The following is a 22097-nucleotide window of genomic DNA, read 5'->3' on the forward strand; positions in this document are numbered from 1 at the left end:
AATCAAAATCAAAATTCGCAAAGAAAGGAAATCTAAATTCCTATCTTCTCTCACTCCTGCCCCTGCCTAGTTTCACTTAAATTAATAAGATACATATGGTTACTTGGTAACCCTGAGATATCCATTTGATTTTAATAACTACTTCTAATTATAAAATTTAATCCTTTTATTTTTAATATATATTAATCCCGCATATATGTAGCCCGCATCAGAACTTTTCTCATACCTAGTATCAGTAAGATCAAATTTACAATCCTTATCGAAAATGTAATCCACCAATATTTTATTACAAATTTTTAGTGTTGTAAACGAACGTGTTCTAAATGAACGCGTTCGTGAACGAAGTTCGTTTTTTGAAAAAAATGATGAATGGCGTTCTTTTTATTTTTGACGAACTTTGAACGTGAACGCGTTCCTTTTTTATGACGAACGCGTTCGAATTTATCGTTCGTTCAATTTTAAAAATATTTTTATTTATTTGAAAAATTTAATATTTCCAAATTCTTTTAAAAAATGTATTATTTATATTTTTTAATCGGCTGTGTATTTCCTTTTCACATTTCAATTTTTTTAACACATAGTTTATTAATTTGAATATTATTGTTTATATTTTAATTTAATAGATTAGCATAAGCATGGATATTTATTATTATTTAATCCTCATCATCTGATTCTGAAAATCCAAAATCAGTTGAATTATCATTACTATGGCCAAATATGATAAATGTTTTACATTAACATCCTATATTAAAGGAACTAATCCAATGCTTACCAAGTGTAAAATGTGGCCAACAATTTAAAACGATATTTGATTTTAATATTAATTATTTGATTTTATATGATATAACTAAGTTAAATCATTAAATTTGAAGAAATAATGCATTTGGGATATTTGACCCTAACAATAACGATAGTTATTTTAAAATTAAAAAAAATTGTGGCCTCAAATATGGTCAACCATTGATAAACGCCGTATTAAATGGGATTAAAAAAAGGTATTAAACCTATCACTCTCAATTAATTATATATATTTTATTTTTTTAAAGATTTGAACATATATATAAGGATCAATATGTTCTTTCTGCAATTATACATCCAGCATTCAAACTTCAATGGCCATAGATAAAACTTCCACAGAACAAACCTATTAAAAATAAACTTATAGCGTTATTAAAAAAAATGCTTTGAAAACCCTAGAGAACTGTTAATTTCTAGATATCCTTTTTTTTTGTCGAGAGTAGAGAATGGATTGGAGGAGGATAACTTTCAATTTTTTGCAAGTAACAAAACAATATGTTTTTAATTAATTCTCCACGTTAAAAGAGCTGTTTATTAAGTATAATACCGCAATCCTCTCATCTGCCCCTGTAGAGCGCGTTTTTAGGCTAATGCCGTATTAACTGCCATGTGTTCCTCTCTATCAGATAAATATTTTGAAAACAATTGTTATTATAATTTAATAAGAAAAATTTTTTATGAATAAAAATATCTTTTTATTCGCTATATTATATTTTATTTATAATTATATTATCAAAATAAAACTATATTATTTTTTAACATGGCTAAAATATATTGTATTAAAAAATATAAGTTTATTTATATTAAATTAAATTTTAAAAAAATTTAGTGAACGCGTTCCTTTTTTTTGAACATGAACTTGAACGTGAATACGTTCGATTTTTGTCGATGAACGTTGAACGCGAACGCGTTCGATTTTTTTAGAAATGTTTACAGTTTTTCAATATCATAAGCATCTTAAACATAATCTTACAATATTTTGTTGGAAATTTTTCTTTCAAAATCAATTTATTACTAGCAAATTTTGTTAAAAAATTATTTTATTTTTATTTTAAAGTCATTTATAAACTTAATTTTCGATTTCAAAAATTCCTTAAATTATTTTCAAGCATGTTTTTTATTCTATTCTTCGCTAATTTTACTATTTTTTTTCTCAAAATCAAACCCTAGCTATCTCATACAGATTTGCCTTATCTAGGCTATTATACCTAGTTTAGGCAAATTCAAGTATTTATTAAGGACTCAAATTGTTTTAAAACGATCATATTTAACTTAACTTATCAGGTAAATTCAAATATTAAGTTTTTTTAAAAAATCATTATTATTCCGGGCACCCCGCCCCCCCCCCTCCCAAAATTTTTTTTTTTTAAAATATATTTAATTTAAAGAGGTGTTTAACATTAAATATTTCAAGGTAAGGGGATCATTTTATTTATAAAATATTTCATCCAAGTATAATATAATAGTAAAAACTATGGTTAGAAAGATAAAATAAAACTTTTGATATATTGGAGACGATAGTTAATCGATAACCCTTTAATATTGTTTTATAGTTGGATATGTGATACAGAGCTAAATGAATGGAATGATAATCTGAGTGAGAGTAACGTTTATCTTTTTTGACCAATGGTGACTTTCTTTTGTAGTCCGCCTTCATAAAAACGCTTTTATGCTTTAATGGAAAATCTCCAATTAAGATATCATTATTTAAGAAGTCAAGATTTATACCCAAACCTTTTGCTTGAGTTATTTTTATCTGCTTTGTTGGATATTCTGCTAAGCCATTTCTGAGTTTTTCATTCAAATTAACCTGCGTATCAGGATAATGATCGTCCAAATAAAATGGGCATTTGTACATTTCTGGCAATATGACTCCTATAGCTAATTTGATTCTAGGGTCAGATGCGTTTTGATGGTAATACTCCCAAGCATAGTTACGCCGTGAAGTTTTGTTTTTGAATACCCGAATGAGGAATTTAGTTGCTATAGAAGAATTGGAAGTCTTGGTAAAGTTGGAATCTAAAAGCATTCTTTTAACGTTCTTAGATGTCGGTTGTTTATGATAAAGGCCGGATGATGTTGTTTTATTATCTCGAAAAAATTGGTGATGTCGTTCTGGCGAACTATAAAATAAAAAAGGCTCATAATAACTGAAGTTACTTAAGTTCCTGAGATTGCATAGTTCTATGTTGATATTATATTCCCTGTTGCCCCTTTCCGATTTTAGACACCGATTGAACATATTGAAATTTGTCATCTCAATCTCTTTTAAGTCTTTCCTTTTTGTATCATAATTATTAAATTTAAAAGTGCGGTTAGCCGATTTATTAACCGAACTTGACGACTGATGTAAGTCCAAAGATATTAATATGCAAAACGACGAGATGTATATAAAGAAAATGGCTATATTCTTCTTAAACGACATACGATATTAACTGAACGTCGAGCACATTCGCAAGAGATCAATTTATTTTTAGAGTTGTAAATTTTTTTCACAATGAAATATTATTTACTAAAATCTAATTATTGTAAATTTTTATGTTCTTTCTTAAAAAAATTTAATTTATAGATAAATCATGTTAATGATGATATTATTTTGTGAGAATTATATTAAATCTAAATTTTTATAATATCTATAAAAAAAGAAAAATATTTAAAAAAAAAACATTTTAAAAAAAGAATTATAATAAAAGGATTTTTTGGCTAACACTTTAAATTTACTTTACAAAAAAATCATTTCTTTTCTCCCTTTTCTGCAAATATTTTTATTCATTTGACTCTTAATACTTTTTGGGTTAATTAAAATTCAAAATTTTTAACAAGATTTTATATTTTTCTGAAAATAGATAATAATAAAAAAGAACAATAATTAATAGACGATTTATTGATTAATAATAAAAAGTAAGGATACTATATAATTGTGATGAAAAATTATCCAACTGTGTAAATAATATTGGAATATATAAATTTATATTTTAAAATTTTATAGCAAGGGGGTTGAGGGAGGGGGGAGAGGAATTATATCATAAAAATTGATCAATATTTTTTTTAAGTTAGAAAATTATTTATCGTCAAAATTATTTTGGTTATTAATTTCCAATTAGAATATTTTAGTAAATATTTTTATATTTTAAAATTTAAAAAGTTTGATATTTTTTAAAGTAAGAATATAATTTATTATTTTTTATGTTTTTGGATAAGGTTATTTTTTAAAATTTAATTCTTTTCAAAAAATAAAATTAGAAAAAATACCATCTATTTTTTTTACTAAACAATAGAAAGTTAATTAGACTTTTTTTACAAGTAGAAATAATTACTCTAAAACTGAATATATTATTTCAAATCAATAGTTCTAATTATAATAATAATATTGTTAACCTTCTACTCTGCCATACTAGAAAGAACATATTAAATTTTTATCTAGCTGTTTATTAATTCGTTATTTTATTTTAAATATTTAAAAAATGTAAATAATATTAGTGAAGTGGTCCGGTCCTATCCGTCTTAGACCGGGATCGGACCGGACCGATTGTCGGACCGATATTTTTTTGAGGACCGTGGTCCGAACTGGTTTTTTTTATTTTTTACGGTCCCGACCGCGGTCCGGACTGGTCTTTTATTATTGTTTAAGTTTGCTTTACTATTCAATAAATATAATTTTTTTGTATATTTTATTTTATGATATTTTTCTAGAGGAGTTATTTTAGATTTTGTTAATTTTTATTTTACAATATGAAAACCAAAAGTTTGTTCAAGAAACATTTTACTTATAGTACCAATAAAAAACATAGAGTATGTGTTCACTGCAGTACCAAATTTAATGTATCGTCAGCAATTAGTAACAAAATAATTGTTTATAATTTTTTAAGCAATAAATTAATCAAAATAAGCAGTAATATTATTAAAATATTTTGTTCTTAAGAAACTGTCTGTATAATTTATTGAAAAAATTACTTAACCTTATTCTTAATAAAATAATTAGGTACCTTAAGCAGACATCTGATAAAACATAAAATATATACTTCTAATGATGAATATGAAAATAAAAACACAATCTACTCTTAATTTTAATATGCCCTCCACAAGCACAAAATCATTTTCTTCAATACCATTGGACAAATTTTATTTATATAATACTCTTATATTTAATAAAATGATAAAACAAACCAAATTAGGTTAAAAAAATATGTTTTTTAAAAAAATAAAAAGACAGGTTTAGGACCACGGTCTGGATCGATCTTTTTCTTAAGGACCATGGTCCGGTCCGGACCGAGGGTATCGGTCAAGTCCGGACCAAAGACCGGACTAGACCTTCACTAAATAATATTAAAATGAAATTTAATACAAATAATTATTTAAAAGAGACTGAGGTGAAACAGAACATGCAGCATGTCAGAAGACCTCGTTTCATTTGAGAAATATCAAAGCTTAGAGAGGAAGCCTAACTTCTAAGACAATTATACGATACTAGTGTGGCTGCAATTACAATACAATTTATATTGTATTGACAGGCGTGAACGCATGATTTCGTTAAGGGAGGAGGGGAGCCATAATTAATTTGTTTTTAGGATTGTTTTAGGAGTTATTAATCAATCTCTTAGATCTCAGAAATTTATTTGGACTAGTGATTATAAAATTGGCAATTTTTTATATACAAATTTAAATTAAGGATATATATATAATCAGCGTAATTCATAGAGCATGATTCAACAATGACATATAATTTGTGAAATTGGTCTGCCCTAATTTCCTTAAGTTCAAATATATATTTTTAGATCTCATAATATCAATCAAATCGATATCTTCTTTTTTGGATTATTTTACTTTAGTTTTGCAGTTAAAAAGTTTCAAGATTTGTTGGGAAATTTTAAAATAGTAGATGAATATAAACCAAGGATAATTTGAAATCGACATGAATTAGAATAAATTAGTTGCCTATTTATTTCTGCTGTGAATATGATAAATAGCTGTAAATTAGAATATATGTGCAATATAGAAATGATTATTATAAAATATAAATTAATAATAATATTTTTAAAAAATATAAAAATATTTTAGCTGCCATCTAAAATTATTTAGCTTTGTATTGATTATAATTATTATCCATAAATTTAGAGAAGAATAAAACTAGTTCTTTATTATAAAAACACGACTATTCTTTAAAAACAACATCATGTTCAAAAGAGTGTAAGTTGGTTTACTATCCTTTTCATAAAAACAGTTTTCAGAATCAGCATCATTGAATTTGATCTCATCTTTGACTTCAATTATTATTCTTAAATAAGCAGTTGATATGAATATTATTGCTCAAATATTAAACTTATAATAAATGTAATTAAGAGATTTTTAAAAGCTTTGGGTCGATTTTTGAAAACGGGCCTATTAAGATTTTAACCAAAACAATTTTATGTAAGCCTCGAGATTTAAAAAATAGATCTCCAAACCTTTCTGCCATCTACTAGTAAAATCTCTAGATTTACATAAGATTATTTTGGTTATTATCCTAATCGGGCTTTCTAAAAATCGACCATAATCGGGGCTTTTTAACAAAACTAAGTGATCGAGATATTATTTAACATTTATGAATTGTATTGATTATTGCACCAATAAATGCACAAATATATTGCCGTGAGTTCAAAACAAAAATATACCATTGGTGGATACATAAAGAAATATTATTCACACTATCCACGAAACAAAATTAAAAATATAAAATATTTGTATTAATTAAACTTTTACTTCTTAATATATTTTATTTTGGACATCGTTTTGGGCTGATATAATATATTATCAATAAGTAATGACGCAACTTTTGTATAAATGAAAAGTAAAGGTATACATTGAATATGACAAGAAACACTTATGTCAAATATCGCTATTCTGCTATAATTTAATTTTATGCCTCTTACTGTGTTTCTATAGTCATATTGTATAGAAATCTACTAACTTATATATACCACTTATACAGTAGCTACAATTGATATTTAAGTATTCTATAGGTGGTGTAACTCTCTTCCTAATTTGTTTTAAAATAAATATATTTGGAAAAAATTTTGAAAATACATACCTTTTTTTAATTTAAAATAAAATTTTTATAATTTGTTTATAAACTTAATCATTATAAAATAAATACCTTTTTGTGTTTATAAATATTTATTATGTATTAAAATTATTTTTAACCGATTATTTTCAAAATCATATTATCTTTAATTTTATATTTAATGTGAATACTAGAAAAATAACCTTAGCAAAAAGTACCTCAAATAAAAGCCCTTAGAAAGTAATAAAAAATATACTATGAAAAACATTCTAGAAAAAAAATCCACAGGAAAAAAATCAGGAAAAAAATCAGGCAAATATGCCTATAAAGCTATTTTCAGACAGAATTTTTTTCTAAGAGGTTTACTAGGCATGTTTACAGTTTATTTCCAAGCATAGGAAAATAATTTGTGGTAAATTTTTTGCAAATAATATTTTGAATTTTTTTAGAAGTTAGTGAAGATTTTAATTCTATTAACGTTTAAATGACGCCTGTGAGTCATCAATTGCAAAATTTTTTATATTGCACCTAAAAATGTATTTAGAAAAATAATTGTCATTTGGTTGGAAACTATAAAAAATTCTGAAAAAAACGTTCTATCTGGAAATTGCCTAAGTATGTACTTTTTTTATAAAAAAATCCATTTTACATTAGAGGGTATCAAGGATTCTCATTAATAGTAAATCCTATTTTATTTTTCTTAAAAATACGCCCTTTTTAAAAATTTTTTTTGTTAAATTGGTTCATTTGAACTTTAACTTGACCATCACTTCTAATTATATCCTTAATCAAATTTAAATTAAATAATTATAGAACCTTAAAGTTATAAAGATCTAAAGAATATTTATTAATTTAATGAAGAGCCTTAAGAGAGGTTAACATATCATTAACTCTCGAACCTACAGGGATGAACCACGAGACTATAAACGCTGTGATAGAATATATCTCATTCTTTGGCAATTGGACCAGCCGCTTGTGATTATTCAGTAGAATCTTTACGCATATAATAAGAACCGTTTTACACAAATTTTAGAAACTTTTAAATCCAATTCATTCAAACCATATCCTAATTCCGGTTATTAATACCCTTTTGGAAAACCTTGAGGAATTCTTCATAAAAAAATATTTGGTAGAAATGTTTTCACAATACTGGGATAGTTGTGAAGAGCTTCATTATTTGCTAAAATATATTATTATAATAACCTAAGTAAAAAAATGTGAGTTCTTATACTTTAATGGTCTTTATTTTTAAATTTTATTTAAAAACAAAAAATTATAGCTAAAAATACACCATATGTGTCTCATTAAACAGTTTTCAAATTTAAAAATAACATTGCATGATGCAACAGTTAAATTTTAAACATTTTAAAACAAAGATAACTTATATTGATAAAATCTTGAATGATAAAATATTTAAATTTTATCAGTATATTTTAAAATAAAAATTTATATTTAAAAAAATCAGTCCATGAACATGGTAAATTAACATTTTCCTACTTCATAATTCACACATAAAGGATACAATGGGAAGTAAAGAAAGAGATGAAATCAATCTAGATTTTTTAATGTAAAAATCTCATCATTAAATCATTGACCGCGTTAATTATCATATTAGATATCTGGTATACTTATAATTGGTAGCATATTCAATGTTTTAGGATTAACCTTTTCGCCTCCCCATTGAAAAATTTGTTAAAATATTTATTTTCATATTGTTTTATTGGTAAAATCCGCAAAAATTTTTTTACAAATATTGTTTTAATTATATGTTTACGCGTTTTTATAACATCCTAAAAGAATATATTCTTCCAGGTTTATGAAAGTTTATAAAAAATAAACCCTCCTATAAAATATTTATAAAACGATTTATCGAACAAGATTTAGCTAAACAACAGGAAATTGAATTGTGCCAATATAGGCACATTCGGTTGAAGATTAACATATAAAATATTTTATTCCACTTATTGATTTTTTTCATTGTATATTTTTGTTTATCACAGCAATCAAAAGTGTTAATTATACCCACAGAAAATTAATTAAGGTATTAAGAAAGTCTCCCAATTTTACTATAAAATTTTGAAGGAACCTATGATAAATTATATTAAGATTTCAAATTTTAGTATATAAATATAGACAGAATCAAACATTATTCAAGATCAATGAATTATTGCAAGCTCTTTATGCACATGATTACTTAGATTCATTACCTAATATAGAAAAAATTAATCTTTATTTTTGCCACCTTATTTATTATTAGCACCTTCGGTATCACGTCAATTCGGCGCAAAAAATTCAGCGCGGCGGCAATTCAGCGCGTATCTATTACAGTTGCAATTTATTATATATTACTTAGTATAAAAATATAAGGATGATTAAATAGAAGTCATTTTGAATGTTAGTATTATTAATTATTTCTTCATATTTATTTTTACAAGAATCTCAATTTTATTTACCAAATGTATAATATCGAAAAAAATTAACTAATATTTATACCTATTTCTTTGATTGACCAATTTACCACATAAGGTATGTTGATTAGTAGCCAATGTTATGTAAGCCGAGATTTTGGGCATAGAAGAAAGAAAGAAAAAGAAAGGTTTGGACCTCTATCTCGAATCTTACATATTATTTTTGCTAGAATTCAAATCGTTTTTAAAAATAGACCCAACCATTATCCATAAAAATCAAATTAAGACTGACTCATTTTTAGATTTATTAAAAATCCTTAAATTCTATTAATTCTTTTTTAAAAAAAATTATGCATAGGCTAATTTTTTCTATTATATAAATCAAAAATTAAATGTGTAATATCAAAAAAAATTAACAACCAATATTTATACCTATTTCTATGGTTGACCAATTTACTACATAGTTATGTTAATTAGTAGCCAATGTTATGTAAGCCGAGATTTTGGGCATATTACTTATCAGGGGGGTATATTATTTTTTTAAACTTAAAATTAGGCGTGAAAAGGGGATTTAAGATTTACCATTATAGTACTTATCAGGGGGTATTTTAGGTTTATTTTTAAAAACGGTTGATTAAGATTGTAGCCAATAATATATAAGATTAGAGATAGAGGTCAAATCTTTCTCTTTCTTTCTTCCCTCTATGCGCAAAATCTCCAGGCTTATATAATATTGGCTACTAATCAACATACCTTAGAATGTGGTAAATTGGTCCATTAAAGAAATAGGTATAAATATTAGTTAATTTTTTTCGATATTACTCATTTAGTAAATAAAATTGATTTTTGTAAAAATAAATATGAAGAAATAATTAATAATACCAACATTCAAAATGACATCTATTTAATCATCCTTATATTTTTATACTAAGTAATTTATAATAAATTGCAACTGTAAGAGATACGCGCCGAATTTTCGCCACGCCGAATTGAAGCTGCGCTGAATTTTCGTACGCTGAATTGTCGCCACGCCAAATTGTCGTGCGCCGAATTGACGTGGAACCAGCACAAAATTATTTTGTTTCATATTGAATTTTATACAAAATTTATATAATAATTTATTTAGTCATTTACTACAAATATTTTTTTAAAATATGATATGAAATATATATTTATAATCAAATTATGCCCTTTAATAATATTGTTTTAATTTTTAATAAAAGCGTTGGTCCCATATGCAATGATCAGTATACTTAACTTATACTATTTGTTAAAATGTCTATATAATTTTAAAAAATCTACAGTAGTTATATCACTTACCTAACAAACATGATAAATTTGGTAATAGGGAAAAAAAACCCCGGAAAAAAAACTCCTGGAAAAAAACCCCCGGAAAAAAAACCCCAAGGAAAAAAAATTTTAAAAAAAAAGAAAATCGTTATTTTTTAAAAAATTTTTCTTGTCAATTTTTCTTAAATTTTTTTCTCAATTTATTATTTTCTTCCAATTTTTGCTTTAAGTCATTGTTAATCTTTATTTTTCTAACCTTTTTTCAATTTTTTTCTTCTCAATTTTCACTTAATTTTTTAGTATAACCTATCTATAATTAATATTGATAAATAATTTTATAAGCGAATGCCATAACAGCTATTAGACTCCAAAAAAAACACAAAATATGTCTAAATATCAAGAACGGGATTTATTTCATGATCCATTATATATATACATGGATTTCGAAAAGTCTGCTATGAGCGCGGTTAAAACTGTCATTGGTGTGATTATTAATATGTTAAATTATTTATATTTATTTTTTCAATTAGGAGATCACATCATAATCAAAGGATGCTTTTACCATTTGTGTCAAAGTACCCATAGAAAAATTTAAAAGCTAGATCTGGAAAGCCAATACAGAATCGATGAAGCCCTAAGCTTCTAATGTGGCAAGATGGACAGCTTAGGCATTTGTTCCTTTATGTGATATGGGCAATGCAATTGCATTCCTTAGATCGGTTACTCCGAGCAATGGTAAGGATATTCTTAAATATTTCGATAAAAATTACATCAATGGACTATCAAGGGAGGTCACAAGAAGCAATTCTCAATCCCAGAAAGGTCGAATTGGGCCTCGATTTCCTCCAGAAACTTGAATCAGAGCACTCTATCCAACTAATAACTCATAAATTATCAATGCGAAGGTTCGAATCATCGTTTTCTAATCTGTTGGGAATAAACACCCATCAATCTGGGTATTGATTAAAAAAAATGAAATGCAAGGTGGCTGCTGATGAAACCAAACTTGAACGATGGCGTGTAGGTAGTTGGACACTGAAAACAAAATCGCAGTGCTTAAACAAGAAAAAATGCTGATATTCAAATTGGTACTGGGAAAAAAAACCCAGTAAAATAACCCATGTATTACTTATTTTCGTAAAAATTTTTGCTATAGTAATAAATACAAAATCCATCCTTAATTACTATATTAAGTAGACTAAATTTGACAAAATTTGCAATAAGATCTGTTTATTTTATTGATAAATCATTAGTATGTATATAATTTATTATTAAATTATATTTTTATAATATTTTTTTCTAAAATACTAATTTGTCTATACCTTATATAAATCTAAATAAAAATATACCGATATTATTAGATGTTAAGTAATTCGAAAAAAAATTTTGGGGTTTTTTTTCCAGGAGTTTTTTTCCGGGATTCAAAATAAAGATAGATATGTTAGAAATATATACTCGATTAAATTTTATGTTGTTGTTTTTTTTATTAAATCACGTCTCACTTTAATCTATTCATAATTCTGATGTGTAAAGGATTGTAATAATTTCCTAAACACAGTTAAAAATATTAACACCTTAATATACTTTTAATTTAAATAATGATGCTAGAACAAATTAAGGTGGCCGTTTTTCTATTAAATTAAAAAACTCTGATAGATATTCTTTTTATCATACACTCAGATCATCATGATCTATATTTTAACTGAATCTCACTCTTCAAACTATGATTGTTTTTAAAATAAATAAAAAGTTCTGACGTGCCTTGTGCTCCTTGCTCCGGTTAAGTGTGTATTTTTTTAATATTTAATAATTATATTTTTAAAAAAACTTAAAAGAAATTTCATAAAATATCTCGTACTAAAAATATTTTGTCTATACTTATTATTGATATCAAGTAAATTCCTATCGTTTCCCATTTTGAAAGCTACATTTTTCTCAAATCGCTTTTTTTGAAATAATGAGATCAAACCGCTATAAAAGCGAAAAAATAACATAGGAAAAATAAAATAAAAAATATTAAAATAAAAATATCTAATTTAAATCTTTTACCGGCATGTCTTACTCAGAGGCCCAAAGAAGAAATAAAATAAATTATAACCCCCTTTCTGTAAAAATATTATAACTATGCTACAGCTCATATTCATATTTTTAAAAGGCTTTTTTTGAACCATGTTTTTTTATTTGAATTAAGAAAACCCGTAACTAAACCTAATTTTTAAGAAATGAGGACTAAATAACATTAACTGCTATTTACCATAAATAATAATACAAGTTAAATAAATCTTTTAAATTTTTTAGTGTATTTCTATGTATAATATTAATATAGATTATTTTGTTTATAATTAAAACAATGTTATGAAAACATTTATATTATAGAATTATAATTGGAAACAAAAAAAATAATTTTTATAATCACAGATTTTTTCAATTATATATTTTTTTTCATTTTCATATTAAATATAATATTTATGCTAAATTGAAAATAAATATATAAATTTAAAATATAATAATAAAAAACCTTAAAAAAATGTAATTCTTAAAACAATATTTGCCAGTCATAATAATGTTACTATACATAAAAATAGTGTTTTTTGTGCCTATTTCTAATTACATCTGGGTTTTGGGAGCGGTATTTTAGTGTAGGTATTGTTTCCAAGTTTATTTTTGCAAATAATCGTTTATATCAAAATCTATTTTGTATTTGAGGATCACACAAAAAATAATAAACTTAATCTTACTACATTTCAAAAAATTTAGGTTAGACAGGAGCATATCGGAAGGTTTTTGTAAATAGGTTCATAAAAATTAGAATTTTAATTAAAATAATCGAGTGATACTTCCTATTCCACACCCTATTATAGTGTCTTTTCTATTTAATACAAACATAACAAGTTTAGGGTTACAAAACAGTGGGCCAAGTCCAAGCAACTCGGAGTATGAAATGGAAGTCAGATAACTTTGAAAAATTTTAAATTAACACAAAGCTTGTAGTCATTATTTTATATGCCTTTAATCTAACTTATTATGATAGATGTAATTTAATAATTTTTATATGATAATTTGTATTAAAATTTATTGATTTGAATTAAAAAATAATTAAATATTCCATTATTAATTTAATAAATTAACCAAATCAAATTTGTTGAAAATGTCTAACATCATTTTAAATATTTTGTTTATTAGATGCAACATGCTTTAGTGTAATATTTTTTAATTATAAAATAAACCATAGGTGTATGAGTAGCCAGAATTTTTGCCAATGGAGGGTAAGGGGAAGTGAGAGGGGGGAAGGTATTTCAGAATTTTAGTATTATATATATCACTTTTTTTATAATTAAAATACTTTTTTCTAAAATTTTGAATTCATTATATTTAAAAAAAATTATTGGTACTTACTATTCTAATAAATTGTTTAAATTGACACATATACATTATTGGAGATATTAGGGAAAATTTTTCATCAGCTTAAAAGAATATTTATAAAAATAATTCTAAAGTCCCCCCCTCTTAACCACATTTTTGAGTATGTACCCAGGTTATGTCACAGGTAACGAAGCTAGTAAATATCCTCATAGTAATTTTTTTTCTTTAGATATAGCCCTACGATAACAACTTCTATGTTATATATCGTGAAATAAGGATAAATTATGTGCAAAATTTTATCACTTCTTTAGGGATCAAAATCGAACTCTGAAACAGGTATTAGCCTATATTATTTACAGAGCCTAAACCAACCCTGAATTGGTAAAAATGTTGTTCCCCTAATCTAATCACTAAAGAGATCTGAGAAATGGTTTGACGTTTTGATATCCTAATTATTTTAAAGATTAGATTACATTATCAATTTTGATTGATAAGTATAGTAACAATATAGAAATTGTATATTGATATTTGACGGTGTCATACTCAAGTTAACGTATAGAAATTCAATCAACTATTAATAATTAACAAAAAAAGAATTAAAATTAGGAAAAAAATAAACATATCAAAATTAGCATAAAAATGTAATTGATTTAAATAGTAATAATCAAATCAATACACAGGAACTAAAATTTGCAATCTAAAATAGATTAATTTTCTCCCTTCGTAGTCGTTGACTCCGATCCCCCTTAGGTTCCCATCCTCTGGTCATAAAATTTAATTAAAAATGGCCTGACAAATTATAAAAAAATACCAAATATAAAATGCTAAATAGGATTGTTAGTTTACCAGAAGTAACATGCTCTTTATCACTAGAGTCAGATGTGTTAGCATTAGCGTTGCAAGCCTCCCTCTATCACATAGAGGGACCCATAGCGTGTGGGTAATATTTATTCATTTATTTTGAAAGAGGAGGGTCAAAAAAATTTAGGGGGTGTGAGGGCAATTGAATTTAATCACGGGAACTTTAAAATCGGGCAATTAAGGGGTGGGCAAGAAAAAATTATAATTTTATTTGGACTAATTTAAAATTATATGTATTCAAACTTTAAAAAAAAACTTAACCAAATAAAAATTCTTTATTATAATAAAATATAGTTGACTGCATCATTTCAAAATAAAATAAATCACTATAGCATCATCATTTTATTTGAAATATTGTCCTCAATTTTAATCAAGGTCAAAGAATTAAGTCTTTCTTGACCTTTATTGCGTAAATAAGTTTTTATTTAAAAGCAAAGAATGTACGCTCACATGAGCAAGAACCACACGAAGTTTTAAGATAAATTTTTAGTAAAGTAATTAAATTTAGAAAGATATCTCAATTAATAAATCTTGAATGATGTCACTTTTTTAAAAAAAATTATTTCACCATCTTTATATATATTTATGGTTTGTATATATTTTAGAATTTTTAATTGAAATTAGATGATGGTGATAAGGTATCAACTGTTTTTAATATATTTTTCCTTACAGAATCTTATTCATAATTCAGCTATAATTCTTAGTAGAGAATTACATAATAAAGAATTCTATATAATCATCTAGCAAATTTGCATTATTTATTTGTAGCTCCTCACATGCGCGTCATTAGAGCTATGTACTTTGGTTAAGCTCCTCCTCCTTGAAAAATAAATACCTATTTCCAAAAAATAAATCAAACTAGGGCACATCCTCAAGCGTGATAAAAAATTTAGGTTTTCTGAAAAAAATTATTTAGGCTTGTTCGAAATTATTAATTTTGGCATGCCGGAACAAACAATTTCGCCGTGTCAAAAAAATTAATCTAGTGGGCACACTGACAAATTTTTATTGACGTTATTTTAGTGTTAGTATACAATTAGGAAAATTTATCTTGGGGAATGTTTAATTATCTTTCTAACTATTCATATATAAAAAATAGTATAATATTGGAAAGAAGAATGAGTATACTTTTTTTTGTTACAATATATAATTGTCTATAGTTAATAAATTTAATAATTTAATCAATATCATAAATAATATGAATATCTACAAGGCCGTAACCAATAATTTTCACTTGAGAAACGGAGGAGAGCGCTACGAGGGGCAATTATTCTAAATATTTGATATAGAACATAATTAAAGGCAAAATAATTACTTTTTATTAAAACATAGTATTCTAGTTTAATTTAATATAATCAATACCAATTTACTTTTAACTAAATATAAATTGCATGAAAAGCCTTTACTTTTGTTTGACCAGAATTCTTCCTCCCCCCCCCCTCACTCTTCCATACCCACCATATTTACGGCCCTATATGAAGAATAGTAAATTATAAATTTTTCATAAAATAGGCAATATTCTCACATTTATTTTGGGAAATTAATATTCATATCGAAAAAATTAATCTGGTCAATTATTTAGATAAATAACTTTATTATAAATAAACCGAATACTATTATTTTCAACTTATATGAAATGAAGAAAAAATTTCTAACCCTGAATTATATTAATTAGCTATCATATATTTAAGGGTAATAATAATAAATTCATGTTTATAGATATAAATAATTATTTTATCTATTGCCAATACTGATATGACTATTTAAGGAGATTTAATTTTTTAATCAATAAAATCTATATTAAACTCATATTCGTTTTTAAATCCTGAATAAAGTCGTATTAATTACTTTTCATAAAAACATTCCTAAAATGGTTTGAAATATTACTTGATAATTGGATTGTTTATATCTTGTCTATATTGATATTTAAAAAACAAATTGATTTTTAAATATTACGCTTGTTTTCGTAAAATAATATTAGGCTAAATCATTAAATAATGGGTCGATTAATGCTTTATGTAACTTTGTTAGTAAAACAACCCTCACAAGTCACAACCGGGAAACAGTATTTTATTTTATATAAATATTTAGAAATATATAATAAGATATCTACTCGAAATATAGAGATATATGCTTGAAATTCTAATAGATTTAATAGAATTTCTAGGAATAAGTATTGTTACCTTTTTTAAAATAATTATTTGAGGAAGGAGATGCCAGAAAAATAATTTAATGGTATAAAGTTAAAAAACAGATTCGTCAAAAATTAGAAAGAAATACAGTTCCCTGATTTTAAAAAACACGTATTTTTAATTTTTAGAAGAAAATTCATAAATTATTCTATCTGCTGAATATTACCAGCAGTTTTAAAAAATTTTTAGACCGCCCTACAAATAAGAATTTTTTGAAATTGAATTTAACTTTTAAAAAATTGGAAAGCAATTGTTTTTAGTAATGCCTGCCCTATGATATAGATTTAATGGCCGTGGTAATTTGACCCCTTTGGTCTAAAGTAGCAAATTATATATTATTTTGTGGTCACAAAATTAAACACTTTTACAAACGGTACAAATTTTAAACATTTATTAAATAAAAAATTTTGCCAATATTTAAATATATTAACAATGATAAACAAAATATATAGCCTAAAACCTGGCCGCGAGAAAATATCGATTTTTGGCAGAAAATTCGGCTCAGGCTCAAGCTGGCTCATTGAGCTGGCTGAGTCGGTTGGATCAAGCCGATTTTTGAGCCGAAATATGTATTTAATAAACAAACTACAATAAACATTAAAAGATTTTATCTCAATAAGATTTTTGAGCAAATGTTAAACCCTGTTCTCAGCTGATTTAATTTATTGTATATATTACATCACCCTTCTTAAACACAAAATTTTTACCAAATATTTTCCATTCCATGGGAGGTAAGGGGGGGGGGGGGTTTATCGATTTCAAAATCTAAAGCTATAACATAATTTTATATATATTTTTATGTATGATTATATTATAGAAAAAAATGCTCACAACTTTTCGGGGGAATTATTGCGGTTACTTAAAATTATGTAAAAAATAATTAGTAAAAAGAGACATTTTCATTCAGGCACTCATAAATATTTCCTAAAAGATTGGAACGGTTGAAAAGCTTAAATCTTTTTTCATATAAAGTGGTAACCTTTTTTAACCATTAATTCTACAGAAATTTAAGAATCTATTGGTCACAATAATAGAGCCCAGCAGGACTGGCGAAATATCATCGATGACTATTTCCCTGGTCCGTAGTTTAAAAATAAATTATTAAATCCGTAAATATTAAATTAGTTCCATTAAGCACATACGCCAAAAAATTATTTAGTTTCGGATAATATTTCCTAATTATATATGTATTATAAATTTCATTTCGAAAAAAATCGATTTTGTAGGACTTTATTACAATATAAACCACCCTAGATATTGTAAAAGCTTATAATTTTATAATTAAATTATAATTCAAAATATTAATATAATGAACTATGTGGTATTAAAAAATATTTATTAGATTCTTCCTATATTGTAATTAAACCGAATCTAGCGCACAACTTTTACCTTGCATTATTGCGCTTATGAAAGTTCTAAAATATAACTGATTTAATCAAAAATCCTATTTTAATTTATATAAATTGTTTAATAAGCTCTCATCGACAGATATGATCTATTGTTTCATTTATATTAATTATGTTGTTTGATAAATCTTTCTATTTTCTGTTCTTTATAAATAAAAACATTAATAAAAAATTAATTTAAATATTTTTTAAAAAAATACGTGATACATGATAAAGGGCATTCGCCCTCTAAACGTTGGGTACAACAGAGCCGTCTGTGGGCTGATTAAGAGGGAATGGACCAAAAATAAACAGCACATACCCGAAACCTACTGCCATATTTATATTTAATTGTAATTGGGACAGGGGAAGGCTGCCTCTTAATAGAGACTCCCTTGAGTAAATTATAACCGCACTATTAATTCAGAAAATAATTATGTTGTAAAATTGAAAATAATAGATTTTAATATTATTTAGCGTTTTGAGAAAAAATAAACCTATTTATTCATTTAAAAATATAAACCTTTAAAATAATAAATAAATGTTAAGAATTAATTAATTTTGCTTTTAAATCAATCATATTGTATTGATTAATCATAACTCACTATTTAACCTAGATCGGTTGTCTTTGTGTAAAATAATGATAAGCCTATCTCTCCACCAGTGCGAATAAAGCCAAAGTCCTATGCTTCAAAACTATTTTTTTTACGATAGTAAAATTTTTCCCATTTAACTCTTCACTTTCATCCATTAAATATGTTAAAATCCTATTCTATTCATTTATTGGATTAGAAAAAGAGGTGAAACTATTAAATGCAAAAGAAAATTAATGCTTATGTTAATTAAATACACAAACAAATTTACCTATATGTTTTAAAAAATATTAAAAACTCTTCAATATTCCTTAAAATTTGGTTATATTATGTGCATCACGCAAGTTTAGTTTAGTTTGGTAATTTTATTTTTTATTAAACATTAAGACAGGAATCAACATCTTCAATAAGAAGCAAAACAAATAATTCAAATTCCGACGATTGCGACATTAGAAAGATAAGGAAATGAATTGATTAATAAATGAAGATCAGTAAATTGAGTGGATATATTATATTTAATATATTATTTACTTAAAATTAAATTTATATAGCAAAAATTATAATTATTTTTTGTAATTCAATAAAATTTTATAATTATCAATTACAAATTATTTTTATTTTTTTGTAATTTATTACAACCACTAAGTACTTTTTCTTTTGTATGAATTATTACATTACTAATTATAAAAAAGTAATTGTAATTTTTATCCCAATTATATAAATATTTAATTACCCAATTCCAGTAAAAACTATCCATTGATAGCGTTTTCACTTTTATTTTAACCAATTTAATTTTGGTGTTAAATTATTCAAAGTTGCTACAAGTCTATTTGATTACTTATTTAGACTGCAGCTTCTAAATTTAAAAGTATCAAAGCTACATACAAATAAATTGTGATTCTAAAATACGGTAAAAGGTATATTTTTATATTACTGCTAGTAATTTTTTATATATGGCATTTTTACTTACACAGTATCCCTTTCAAGCAAATAGTTTTTTTTAACTATATATTGATCCTTTTCAATCGAGCTAGCCTGTTTAAGATGCCACTTTCTTTTGAAGAAAGTTGCAAAGAAAGTGGCAATATATTTAAAAAAGGACACAATGTGACTAAAAAGATATAACGGAATTCAATTTATTTAATCCAGGGATCCAAACCATAACGAATATCAATTCGGTCCAGGTTTAGGTTCGAATAAAAATAACAGTTCAGGTTCTGTTCGTATAGAATAATAATAATATCGTGAGATTGAACCTTTTAAAACCGGTTCAAACTTTTTCATTTGCAAGGGTATTAGAATTATCTAAAGAAAAGAACATCTTTTAAATTTCATTACCATTCTCTAAAAAATTATATTGAGTCGTATGCAATTAGATATTTTCAAGGTTCTCTTCTGACAGATATAATCTATTCAAAGGCATTTTTAGAGGTTCGGGTAAAAAACTTTAAGGATTTAGGTTCGGTTTTGGTAAATAGTTACAGTTAATATCGGTTTGATACAGGTTCGGTTTGGAATCCCCGTTTTAATAAAATAACAAATTTTCTCAATTTTTTAGATATGTATATTTTTTCAAAATAGTTAAAATTAAAAATTGCAATAAAATTATAATAAAAAATAATATAATGATACTATATTAATATAGAATATAAAAACATGTAAAATATTTAAAACAAATATAAAAATTAAAATATCTAAAGAAATAAGATGTATTACTACAAGGTTTCATTATCAATAGTAGTGGCAATGAATCTTTAAATAATTTTGAATTAAGCGATTACCTCAAAGCTTGTTTTTTTATATAATTTGGAATGATTTTGAGATTGTGGATTTAGAACTTCTTTGACTTATATTGAAAAGAGATTTGGCCTCATTTTTAATAGAACAGGAAGTTGATACTACTAATGAAATGAATATATTATTAACAGAAATGTGGTAATATTTTAGGCTTTTCCTTCTCTTATCCATTCCATGGATCATAATTGCTATGAGATGAGACAAAAAATATCGATACTAAGGATATACACTTGTCGAGTGTTGTTAATGGCAGAAGTATTACTCGGTTCGAGCTGTGATGGAATATTAGATCCATAGAGTACTTTCTGAATAATTTCATTAATTATTTTATGCTTTATGTATCTGCATTTAATAAAAAGAAAATGGAGAGAATATCTTGCTTTTCATCTTGAAATTTATAGGATTGAAATATTTCTATCCATAACCTGATTGTCACGGCGTATCCCGCATATTTCTGAAGTGATATTATAGTTTTTCTAGGATAGGTCTTTATCCAAGTTTTGAAAACTTTAAGATTAAGACTGAATATGGTACTCAGATTCATAGAAAAATTTTGAAAATAGAACTCGATTCAAAATATATAGAAATTTGACTATTTTACTTATATATATATAAATATAAAAGAACAAATATTTTAAATTAGTAAAAATATAAGATGCAAAGATATTTTGAATCCGAGAAAATAATATCTTAATGTATTTAAATATAATTGATCTTTGAATCGTTATTATAAATACGATCACTGGCGTACGCAGCGGGGGGGGGGAGAGCAGAGGGACAAACCCCCCCCCCCCTAAAGCCAAAAAATGCAGATGCCGGATTATATTTTTCAAAAATATTATTGTTAATATTAATTTATATTTGTTAATATTTAATCCTATCTCATATATATATATTTAATTACATTTATTTATCACATTCATCTATTAAGTTATTTTATCAGTCAATTTCGATTTCAAGTTTTCCTTGGCGTAATTTACCTATTATTTTCAAATTTTAGTGGCGTAATATTTATCTAAATTTCTAGTCAAATAATAATTATCTCTGAAACTCCTTGTCCAACAGGGAGAAAGAAATTGCAAGCTTGTCCAACGAGATCGAGTCTCCGCCACAGTAACAGCTATTATGGAGTTAGAAAAGCCGATTATTAATGTTATTACTGAAATATCACAATGGCTTGAAAGATATATTTCCTCAGAAGCAAGAAAATTATTGGATTCAATACTTATTCCAAATTTTTTTTCTCATTAGAATGTATTATTTAATTATACAACTATTTTATGTAATACTTTTCAAAAACATAACATTGACTTGATTAAGAGATGAGAATAGCGGAGAGCATTTTATTAGAACTCAAGGAAATTAGAGCT

General features: G+C 25.2%; 1 protein-coding gene across 2 annotated transcripts in view; it reads right to left on the reverse strand.

The window, feature by feature from the left end:
- The window catches only part of LOC135923444 (gamma-aminobutyric acid type B receptor subunit 2-like), a 69139-nt gene extending 65839 nt beyond the window's left edge, over positions 1-3300 (reverse strand). For both annotated transcript variants that reach the window (XM_065458185.1, XM_065458186.1), the window contains exon 1: positions 2297-3300. In XM_065458185.1, the coding sequence (XP_065314257.1) occupies positions 2297-3223 (927 nt within the window). In that variant the 5' untranslated portion in view covers positions 3224-3300. The remainder of the gene's footprint in view (positions 1-2296) is intronic.
- Between the last annotated feature and the right edge of the window lie 18797 nt (positions 3301-22097).

Source organism: Gordionus sp. m RMFG-2023, chromosome 2, assembly GCF_954871325.1.
Source record: "Gordionus sp. m RMFG-2023 chromosome 2, tfGorSpeb1-WG-v2, whole genome shotgun sequence".
NCBI lineage: Eukaryota > Metazoa > Nematomorpha > Gordioida > Chordodea > Parachordodidae > Gordionus > Gordionus sp. m RMFG-2023.